The sequence below is a fragment of the Amphibalanus amphitrite genome, unplaced genomic scaffold, assembly GCF_019059575.1.
Source record: "Amphibalanus amphitrite isolate SeventyFive unplaced genomic scaffold, NRLGWU_Aamphi_draft 001037F_arrow, whole genome shotgun sequence".
In the NCBI taxonomy this organism is placed as follows: domain Eukaryota; kingdom Metazoa; phylum Arthropoda; class Thecostraca; order Balanomorpha; family Balanidae; genus Amphibalanus; species Amphibalanus amphitrite.
Window position 1 is genome coordinate 32,288 of NW_024882531.1, and position 12,135 is coordinate 44,422.

General features: G+C 46.4%; 1 protein-coding gene across 1 annotated transcript; it reads right to left on the minus strand.

Moving 5' to 3' along the window:
* Positions 1-9,383: 9,383 nt before the first annotated feature.
* On the minus strand, positions 9,384-11,689 carry LOC122369465 (pancreas transcription factor 1 subunit alpha-like). The gene is made up of 2 exons (XM_043344239.1): positions 11,384-11,689; positions 9,384-10,788 (listed from the first exon to the last, which is right to left on the minus strand). The coding sequence occupies exons 1-2, from the start codon at positions 11,616-11,618 to the stop codon at positions 10,253-10,255; spliced, it is 771 nt and encodes a 256-aa protein (XP_043200174.1). The 5' UTR covers positions 11,619-11,689; the 3' UTR covers positions 9,384-10,252.
* Between the last annotated feature and the right edge of the window lie 446 nt (positions 11,690-12,135).

Here is a 12,135-nt window from a genome sequence, read left to right on the forward strand (position 1 = left end):
GGGGAATGAGAGGAGGGATCTGGCAGGAAGGTGGGCACTGGTGTGGCCCAGCTTCCGTCAGTGATAAATGACAGCTTGAGAGTTTAATTGAGCGGTCATTTATACTCGCAGTTCCGGCACAGATACATGCGTAATTCAGGAGCGCGGTGCGGAGGAGGGCGAGGTCATGGTTGGGTGACCCCTAACAGGACGACGCCTTCGTGCATTGAAAGCTTTAACCTCAAACTTAACCATGCATTTATGAAGAACGGTACATCAATTAATTTCGCATTCATGCAGTTTTGTTCTCGATAGCGTTTCTCTTGCGTGCCTTGCATGCGATAAACTTTATCTCCCTAATTCATTATAAATGGCGCTCAGAAATTCCTCCAGACCGCAAACCCGACCGCTGCGGTCGCCGGTCGTTGTATAATACCCAATCGGTAGCCGAACCGTCCGCCCTTCTGGTCACTCATGGCCAATTTTCGGTCCGACCGCTCTCCGCACCGACGCGCTATATTTTTATGACGTCGCTACTTTTTACGACATCCCCGCCCGTTCTCCCGACACCTAATGAAAGCAAAAACAAAGGCGTCCCGCTGCCCCCGGTATAGTATGTCGCTATCGGAGATAATCGGCCAGATAGCTGGGAGCTGCTGGTGGCGGTAGCAGCCGCGCCGGATATGTCTCGTCTGCGCCGCCGCTGTCCCAGCGGTGGTCAGGAGACACGTGACCGGACAATCAGGGGAAGGGAGGGCACAGATGGTCAGATTGCATCGCCTCACATTGGGAATTCCTCCTCACACATGACCGAGCCCTCCGACCCGTCCACACCGCCCGGCACATACACTCACCGGCGCAAACAGACACACAGACGGCTGTCGGCCGATCGCCGGCCCGATGATCGTGCATTTTTAATGAGCGGCGCAGCGGGCGTCTCCCGGGGGCGGCTCGGACGCTGCGAGGGCCGTGTTTTACCGACCACCTCCACCGCTGGGTCACTGTCTCCTGGCCCAGTTTTGGTCAGCGGGGCCCGCTCAGAGGGACGGTAATTTGGGGCCGCCGGCGCTGTGGCCACGAGGCGCCCTAATGGAGGAGCACCTCTGACCTGGCGGCGTAATGAAAATTACCGGCCAGGCGACAGCGCGGACACTGTCCACCGGCTCGGCCAGATTAATTGGAAGTGCCCTCGGTGGTCGGTAGGAGCATTTGTTTGGCTGCGCTGGATGCTCGACAACACGTAATTTGCCAGGTGTCTGGCATCTCCTTTCAAAAGGAGCAAAACAGAAGCCAGGCGACCCAGTTCTGCATAGGTACTCCTTGTCTAGTTCCTGAATATGAGCAACAGTTTTTAGCTTCACTACTATAGCAAAACATAACCGACACAGCTTCGTTACTTTCGTTTTTCTACAACGAATTGCTTTTCAATTCCCCTTTTAAACTTCTCAGGCACATGTCCAAGTTGTCTTATACTGAAAACTAAGCCTTCTGCTTTCTTGAATCAGATGGTAAGTTAAGGATAAGTAAAACTTAGAGAGGGCTGTGAAATATGTATATTTCATTTCACTACAATCTAAGGTTCACTGACGACGCTGCGATTGCTGATCGCCGCGAAAGTCGAAAACGAAAACTTATCGTAGTATCTGCGTAGGCCACTCATCAATTAGCGCGTTTTCTTCAACTTAAGACAAAGTGTGCGTGTAGAATTAAGCCGCCTTTGACTTCGTTTTCATTAACTTTTTCGCACAAAAGACGGCAACGAAATCTAATTACCGCTCGCTGGAATACAGTAGCTTCAAAAGGACCGCACGCAATTTCAGCAGAACAGGGAATTCATCCTGATTGCGCTTAATTTCACAGCGATTATTTCGTGTGTAAAAATAAAAGAACTGAAGTGTAAGGTCAAGGTCGGTAGGAGGTGTGATAAATGAGGAGCTTCTGACCACAGAATGGTGTACGCGGACCTTCCTCCCTGCTCTTTCTCACTCTCACTCTCGGCTCGCTCATTTATCTCTCATTTTTATCTCAACCAAAACCTCTGTCTCCTCCCTCCCTCGCGCTTTCTTTTTCTGTCTCCTTCTCCCTTTTATTTCTCTCTCTCCCTCTCTCTCTCTTTTCTCTCTCTCTCTCTCTCTCTCTCTCTCTCTCTCTCTCTCTCTCTCTCTCTCTCTCTCTCTCTCTCTCTCTCTCTCTCTCTCTCTCTCTCTCTCTCTTTCTACTCCGTTTCGTACCCCTTATAGCCTCTCAATGAGGTGTGTGAACCGCCAAAGGATTCGCTACCGCATATCAACATTCATTTGATGATTTATTATATCAGTATTCATTCCCTCAACACGCGAGCCCGCCAGTAGTGTATGTGTAAATAGATGAATGATGAAGCATTCAAATAGAGATGGATCGCTACACAATACCGATCTATCATCGTTCAGCCGTTTATAATCAATTAATCACATAGAGCCCCTAACTAGACGGCTCCCATCTGCAGCTAGTCAGGGAAGAGGGAGAAGGGTGTGATGATTTATTTGTGTCTCGCCCAATTATGGAGTGCTGATGTGATGAAGCCTGATTTGGTGATAGCGAGATTCACAGTAGATAATTGCAGTTTGAATTGTTCAATGTTTTCTTTCACACAAATACTATAGAAATGCTTGTCCAAAATATGAAAAGGAATATACAGTGAAGTCGAAAATAAGTCCGCACGGTATCGGTATTGTGATTTATAATTAGTCTGCTGTGAACTACAAACTATTTTACGTAAACTTTAACATATTTCATGACGTGTTTCATTAAGTTTTGACGCATTCTACAGAAGTTTTCAAAGCATACGGGCATTGCTCACCTCTGCTACTCCGGTACCTCAATTCATTGAGGGAAAACTCCTTCATCTTTCATCATAGCTCCGATTCTAATCTATGCAGATTTTGCTACGTTCCGAAACTGTGGCGCTAATTTAGACATCACACGCGCGTCAATTCATATTTAGGTCGGCAGATACACGAGCAAATACGATTCCCCGCTCGTTATCACATTCTCATCTCCTTCCGTGCCGCTGCGGGCGCGCGCAGGCAAGCGCAGCAGGAAGTCACTTGCCAGGAGCAGATAAGCGAATTTCAAACTCGCACCGGCCAAATCGCGCGACCCATCAGCGGTATTTGCGCGCGAGGTGTGTTTGCGGACATTGCCGCCAAATTGAAGATAACTTTATGTGGTCGAGATAGGACATCAAGGGATAATTAACCCACGTGTCAAATTATGGTAGGTATTTGTGCTGTATTTGGGAGGTTTCACTTAGTCAAAATGTCAGCATGGTACCGCGGCATGTTGAAGGTTCAACAAGAACGATGCTTGATAAGAAATGCTCATAAGCGACAGCATGAATTACATATTCATAGTGCATCCTACCGGCATTCATCAAGTCAACGAATTGCAAAGTTACACCACATGCTTGTTGTGTAGAAGAAGAGAACATCACGAATTACACTCTGCAATCTCATAATTAAAAATGGTCACATCTGATCAATTTATCAAAAATGATAATAGTTATTATTTATTTGATTTCTGGCTGCTATCTAGATGTTGATATAGCTGCTGATTATGTCTGTGTTTTAACCCTCGCCCTGGCAGGGGGGGGGGTCGATGCGACCCCCCCTAAGGTTTTTCGAAGATAGCGTAAAAACGGCGGCGCGCAGCGCCGCCAAATTTGGCACAGCCTATGGGGCAACCTTTTTACATATGACCTGAAAATTTCAGGTCCGGGTGACCTTGGGTCAGGTCACCAGGTCAGAAAAACCGGTACAAGGTCATGGTCAAATTTCAATTTTCTTTCTGCACCTGTATAACTCACAGTTTTCGACTGATTTCCTTCAAACTTTCAGGATGTGCTAAGTTCACCGAGTTGTATAATATATAGTCCGGCTTTTTTGAGGTCACTGACCTGAGGTCAGTTAGAGGTCATTACGTCGTTATGTTAAGCCTATGGGAAAATACTAAATTCGGAAAATACTGGAGATATCCGCTTCGTTCTATCACTTTTGTGCTTTGAAACCACGGTACATAACAGCAGGTCACTAGGTGCTGCTTTGTTTGGTGTACTTATCCATGGGTCAGGTCAAATGAGGTCAACTGAGGTCAAATGACGTTTTTGCCAATAACTTGGCACATAATGACGCTAGAGCTTAAAAAATGGTACCGTTGTGTTCCTGGTGATCAGCCGAATCGAATGATATGCGATATGATGCAATTTGGTTAACTTAAACTTAATTTATAAATTTAAGTTTACTTAAAATTTAAGAAAAACTTTAAGTACACTTAAGCAAGCTAAAAAGTATATCATTCGACGCGCCTTGACGTGCTGAGTTCACTGGTGCTTTTCATTTTTCTCTATCTTAATTAGATCAAAAGTTATAAGCGAAAAACTTTTGACCTGTTTTTAGCGAAATTTTTACATTTATACCCCCCAAAACCCCCCTAAATATTGACCTAGAGCAACCAAATTTGCACAGGGGCGAGAACTCCAGAGGGCCCACCTACCTACCAAATTTGGTGTTTCTAGGTGCCATAGGAGCCAATCGCGAGGGGGGGGGGTCGCATCGACCCCCCCCCCCCTGCCAGGCCGTGTTATGAAAAATGCCCTGCCAGGGCGAGGGTTAAGGGTGCAGAAAAACCGCAGAGCTCTAGGACAGACTTATTAGAGCTGAGGATTATTGGCATGAAACAGGCTTTGGGAAAACATTTAAGGTAAATAATTGACAAAGATATGGCAAAGATATGATACTAGGACTGTCGGAATCAAACAATAAGAAAGGGTCTAACTGACAGAAATATAAGACGTTATTGGCGCCAAGTGTGCTTATGCCTTTCAAGGAGTTAACATAAAACGAGTATAAGATAAGTTTTGAATGTGCAATTTGACTTACTTTCACTAGGTTCACTGGCTTTCTCATGCGCGTGCTCTTACCTACGAATTGATACCAATATTTTATTACAGAATCTGCACCAGGGCTCAATCTTATAAACGCCGTGGAATGGATATGGCAGCACTGGCCGAATTCAGCCATGCCGTAAACGACTATCAAATGCAAAATGGTTTTCACGCATATCAGTCCATCGTAATTTGACGGTCTAAAGAATCATTTCGTTGACTCCGATAAACCTTTTTCAGCACTGGTCTCACTGTGAATGTTACCAAATGCCGTAAATAGAATAGTACGGCATTTTATAAGATTGGGCCCAGTAGCTACATGGGACAGCGTGTCAAAATTAGTGATGAATGTCGCTACTTAGGATCTCTGATCTCTCTTCAGCTTTTTTCCTCTTTTCTTCAATTTGTTCTCGAAGAGACATCGGCAATACGATGTCATGGAGAAGCAGATGCCATATTCAGCTTATCCAGTAAGTGTTATATTGTTATAGACAAAATAGCCAATTGTTTACATTGAAAAATGATAAATGTTCGAAGAACCAAATCACCCGGTCCGAACAATTAGCGCTACGGCGGGTACCACGGAATCATCTCTGATCTCAGGTGTGTAGGAGGGGAAAAGCACAATAAAAGACATTTCTTTGCTTTTCACTAAAACGAAAGACAGCATTTATGGGAAGAAAAATATGCAGCAGCATTTACATTCAGATCGAAGAAAAATTTGTCTTTATAAATCCTGCTATCAAGTTTCATTGGAATCGGAGCTAGTTAGAGTTCTCCGTGTTTTATGTTTCTGTTTTCACCTGCCGTAACGAGTGCAATGAAATGCAGATACACACACGCAATCAAAAACAATGTATTGTAATGGAAACATTACCCGGTGTTTCAACACGAAAACAAGAATGTTCATGTAACTTGTAAACATTGTCTGCATAGGTTTTTGCGAAATATTGAATTATAATTGAAAACAACTCGAAGTAGGAATGCAGAACACTCGGAAATGCGTCATTAGATCTGCACTGTTCGATGCTTTTCTGTAGTCAAACGCTTAGCAGCATAAAATAATATTGCATATTAAAAATGTTGATGTAAAACATTCAGCATGCCATGTAGCATAATTTGCCTCTCCGTTTTAGTCTAAGTAGCGCTGCAATCCTTTCCAATTACTCTCTGCACAAAAGACCCTTTCTAACCGCACGTGCGCTACCAAGGTCGGGTCTGCAACTGTGGCAGCCATAATTGTCCAGTCGGTAATCCAGGCCAAATTGTGGGCCACTGCCAGACGTGTATCACTGGATTTAGAGAACGGTGGCTCAGAATTGAAAACGGAGTAGCCGTGGAAGCTGCACAGAAGATGTGTCGAGTGCAGTTTGCAGATACACTTTTTAGAAATATATTTACAGCGTGGAAGAGGACGGAAGAACCGTCTGGATTTGAATGCACCTATGGACGCTTTTTACTGCTTACCCGAGCGATTCCAAGTTAGTTGTTTCATTCCGTTCACCTACATTTGTCTCGTGCGAACTATACATATTCTACGCTAAAGTCTACACTAAAGATTAGGCTACAGACTTCGTACGCCTAGTGATTTCATTGAAATAATTCTAGTAGTTCTTACATGTAAGCCTCTTGCCAGAGTCATAGATGACTCTGGCAAATGTAACTGCTAACCTGCTAGAGATAGATCTATCTCTAACTACATCACAGACAAATGATGCTTCCCGCAGCTTCCACATACTATAACTATCAGCCCCCTCACCTTGCTCCCTTCTTTATTCGCTAGGTCTGGACGATCGGAAACACATCACACAACCCTTCCTCTCTGTTCTTCTCAGATCTTCCAGACGACTGTCACTTCTGTGAGTCACCAAACCTTTCCCCTCCGAGGCGTGGAGGACAGTATCGTCAGCTCTATATATCACCTGACCAGACCCACCGCCGTCCAGACCACATCAGGGCGGTGTTACCTGTCATTTCAGTCGACGGCGCAACCCTTTGGGGCGGCGGGCGCACTTCAAAGTCGGCGAGGTCGAAGGTCACGCGCAGGTGACACCTGGGGTTACCGCCGGGGGGGGGGGGGGGCAGGAAGGGACGGCCGGGTAATTCGGGGCTCGGGCCGGCGATGACGATATGTGGGATGTCGTCGATGTCTGGTCTCATTAGAGGCGACGATGTGACGACTGTCCAGGGCAAAGAGTAGTGAGAAGAATCGTGAAGGAAATGGCAGCGATTATGTATGTAAGTAGCAAATCGAAAATAAAAACAGTCAACAGTGAAATCGTAACAATGGTATAGGTTCAAATGAAATGCATTCTTGAGGATATACTATGAAAGGACAAAATTATACACACCTTTTATAAGAGTTCAAAATAAAAAAAAATCTTAGAAATATTTGAGTGCCAGGCATGACAACCAGCATGACAACTATCTAGCCGTCATCCGCTGATTAATTCAGTCGAATGTCCTTTTCTTCTCCATCGCCATCACCAACACCACCACCAACACCACCAACACCACCACCATCACCATCACCATCATCACCTTTAAAAGCACTAACACCATATACCCCTAGCCAGCCTTAGTGACGGCGGCGGTATTGCATGGAATTGGCGGTGACGGCGGTGTCGGCGGGGCCTCTCGTCTGCCAGACTCCTTCAGGGCACCATACGGTGGCCATTGCTAATTGCTCTCTGACCTCGCTGGGAGCGCAGCACTGGCTGAGCGTCGGCCCGTGCCACGTAGACCTACGGGGGGGGGGGGAGGGGCTATGGAGGCTGGAGAGACAGGTATTTGATGTGTAGCCCCAGTTTTTTTTTCAATTTCTCTCGGTTTAATTTGCGCAATGTTCGATGTCTCTGTGGATATCCACTTGTTTGTGTGATAAAGTGGGAGGAAGACAGTGAGAAAGAATGAGCTGGTGCTGTATGGCTTACACTGGTGATTAGTTACAGCGCATGCGCAAATAACAGACACGTGGACCAGGCGTTGGTGCAAACAGAAACCACAATCAAATAGCTGGCGGATTATCAGAAAATCTCCGAGTCAGCAGTAAATAAGGACCACCACCTACTGTGAGATGTTGAGGTGCAGCAGCTTATCAGTCAGACGGATAGAAACGAGCGCGGCGCGGGGTTCCAGTGTGGTTCAGCGGTTTCTAAGCAGTTCCGAGGGAAGCATACAGCAGTGAGAATCAGTTAGTTGTGTATGGTGAAGCTGGCGAAAGAATATGTTTGTTAAATGTTGAGTTTATGAATTACCATATGAAAATAAGTTCAAAATGCGAACTTTTTAAACTCAAAGCAATCCAAGAATCACACTTCTTAGGCTGCGGCTCATGTCAATTGACGTTATATGAGTCAGACCCTAGTGGGGCTGATGCTCGTTTCTAGACGGGCTGACACGTGTTTTTTTTTGGGGGGGGGAGAGCAATTAGCGGCTTCCCAGTTTCCCACTCATCAGCCCTCCATCACTATACACAAACTCATCGCTGTAGATCATCCTTTCTTCGTTACACCCTTATTGCCTATCGTCGAAAGTAAGACTTCTCTTCCCTCAAAGCGCTCCTGAGCCTAAGTCATTTCTTCGCTAAAACAAAAACAACTTCCAACGTTTCATACCATCTCACCTAATTACATTCCGGCGTTAGACCCCAATCACACCTCTAACCTTCGAAACTCCCGACCTTGCCCTCAACATTCAAACTCCCCAAAAACACCCGAGCGCATCGCCGCCACGTTTCTCTCTGCCCAGAAGCTCGTGCCTAGTTTGTCGCGGCTACCCCGCCCCGTCTCCGCCAGATTCCTCCCCTAATTAACCGGGTCCAATGTGGCTATGCCCACTCGCTAATTGACGCTCCGCTCTCTGGGTGGGCTCTGCACTTGCACGCGGCCGTCCATAAATAACAAATACAATTAACATCAGTTTGATGTTATTATCCGGGTGATTGCCGGGAATAATTGGCGACTGGAGTGAGGCGGCGGTGGTAGCCACTCACTAGCTTGGAACGGAACTGGCGGTTGCGTGACGGGGAAGGCGTGAGCGTGCCGGCAGCGCACGTACAGAGGTGTTGGTGTTTATAAACACGGAGTGGTGATAGATGGGATACTATCAGTGGTCGGTCAGGCGGCGGGGGGACGGCAATTGGTATAGTAGGTGCAGAGTGGTAGGAGCGGAGAAATGTCGAGGAGTTTTGGATAAATGTATTTTTGCGTTTATGCTTTTGAAGAGGATGTTTTCTGAAGGGTTATTCAATAAAATTACAATAAGGGTTAGCAAAGAGATAGAACAATACATCTTTCATTTGAAAGCAACACTACGAAGTAAGGATGCAAAGTGAATAGCTGCAAGTTCGTTTTAAATGGTTGAAAACTAATAAAAATCCACCTAGAACAACATACAGCATCGAAGGATTATTTCTGGATCGACGTGAAGTTGACTTTCATGGTACTTCTCCCCCCTCAAATCTCAGAAGCAAAACGACAAGTAAAAACTTGGTTGCACTATTTTTCACAGCCCATATAAACATTTCGATCTAGGGCACATCCACAGCACGCTACAGCAGATCTATCAACACAATCCCCGTAGAACCCGCTCTCGTATAATACCAGAATCGCACATTTTATGCAAATTTCTATCCCTGGCAAATCCCAAGACAGGGATCACATGGCAAATTTCTACCACTAGTTAACCGTTAAAACTTAAAAGCACTTACTACGTCACGTAAAACACTATAAAAAGGTACAGTCACTATCAGGAAGGCACAAATGCCAATACTGGCAATACAAATACTGATCGTTTCTTCCAAAAAGCGTTTTAGTAGCCCCTGAAATCAGCAATGAAACTATGGGACGATGCAAAACACGACTGAAATCATGGCAGTCACTCAGCGCACACAGTGAGTCAAGCCCCGGCATTGAGCTCCTTGACAGGTAACCATAAAAGTCATGTTCACATGACTTACTACACATAGGCGTTGTGTCCCTTGGAGGAGGCCCATGGCAATGACACTAACACAGAATGGAGAAGCCATGTCTGTCATTCAACATTGATGTGTGTCATGTGAAACTATCGGCATCCATCAATGGAAGTAGAGCTTCCACTTAGCTCTTGGCACACCGCGGAACTCTTACACCTCAGATGAGCTACATGTCACCCATGGTCCCTCAGTGACACTCGCATGGCACTCACACATGACACTCAAACATATCACCCACAATGGCACTCATGCATGGCACACGCTACATTCATGGCACACAACGCCTTCACCCGGTGGGGAGATCGATTCCAACCTCACCCTGACTAGACTGAGTTCCTTCAAATCCAGCAACTTCTCCCTCTATCTCTTCAGCATCTTCACTCTTCCGGCTCCAACTGTTCTTGGAGAGCGAGTATATAGGTGATCGCCATCTGGAGAGTCTCATGTTTGGACAGGGGGCAGTCAGATCCCGAAGGAAGGTGCTCCCTCAGCAGATCAAACGCCTCGTTCAACCGCTGCATGCGCCGCCTCTCGCGGTAGTTGGCGCTCTCTCTCCGCCTTCTCCACCGCTCTGCCGCCCGTGAAGAGGACACAGAGCGACTCTTTGAGGGGTTCAGCTTCACCAGAGACGTGCTAGAGGATTGAGATTTCGTCGAGGTTGTGTTCTCAGATGGCTCGGTTTTAGCTGACGCCGTGGCAGCGGGCGAGGCGGCTGGTGAAGAGGTTCTCAGTTGAGGACTGCAGAGGGACTCAGTGGAGACGGAGCCGGACGGAGACCGGTCGGGGAGCTCGGGGGAGGTGTAACACTCGGAGGAAGAGGACGGGGAGGAGGCAGAGTGGTGGAGAGGACTGCGGGCGGGGTCCAGCTCCGTGAACCGTCCCCCGCCGCCGCCGGTACCGGCGAGATGATCACCTGTCGGAGAAAGGGAGCAAATCATGAACGACGTTCACGAAAAAAAATGGTTTCTAAGCAATTTTATCTAATACTTTTGATGCAGGCCAGTAAGTTACAACGTCTTTTTTGCGTTGATAACAGCACTCACTGCTAAATACCTGTAAAACAACTGCATCCCTAATGGCAGGTGGCCAGTCTATGTACGTTAAAAAATACTTTTTGACTTCGTATATGAAATAAGAATGCCAAATATCGTAGATATTCTAAGCAAAATAAGACGCTAATTGTTTAGATATAAGGATTATTACGAATGCACACAGCATATCATTGCTATATATCCTTGTGATTATATATAATTTAACTTAGCCGCAGATATAAATAAACTTAAAATAAATTCAATTGAAAATCAAAACAAAACGTGTGCAAGGGAAGCTTCAAAGTTTCTAAGCATTTATTTGTGGCTCTAAAATATAAGATCCCTTTCAATGACAAGAGAGACGCAAACAGTAGAATAGCTGCTTTCTTTTGCAAACACATTACCAAATATGTATGAAAAGCACGATAACAAATGCTAAAATCACACCACATATCAAAGCCGCTATGCATTACGCACCTGCCCTGAACTGTCTGGTAGCCGGCCTTCCGAATCCGAACTGTTCCAGCTCCTCTTCCACCGCCATTTCGCCACAGATTCTTCCTTCTTCGTCTTCTCTGTCCAGCTCTGCCGACGCCTTGTAGTGGTTGAGGAGAACTCTACTCATGCTGGTCTCTTCCAGTAGCTGTTCATAACACAAACTGTCCCCGAGCAGTAGACCCGTGTGCAGCGTATTCTGTATGAGGTTGGTCATCGTCGTAAAAAATGAGGACCCAAAATAAATGAAGAAGTACGCACGCGCGTGAGCCCGACGTTTGTCCCTCGGCGGCGCGCGCCTGACTGAAGAGGAGAAGGGAGTCGGGCCAGCACGCGACCTCTCCGCGCTGATTGGCGGAGAGCGCCGGCAGGCTCCGCCCACTGCACCTCAGCTGGTTCCACCTGTCGCCCTGTGGCGGTATTCGGTGATCAGCTGACGGCTGCACTGTGCACTCTGAACTGGTGCACTGGTGCACTGGGGCACCACTGCACCACTGAGCTGGCCTGACCTAACAACAGGTTAGGTACCTACCTAAAATTGGGCTGGTAGCCATTTTCTTTAGGAAACACGTGCCATCAAAATTTGAATGACGCTTCGGGCGACCCGTAAGACGAATATCAAGATTGGAGATTCAAGATGACACTTCGCCGTTAAGCCTGTTTTATAGTTGGTTATTAGAGTTATTCACACAAGTTATTGACTCAACTCAAAGCTCTTTGGATGTGTAACCATT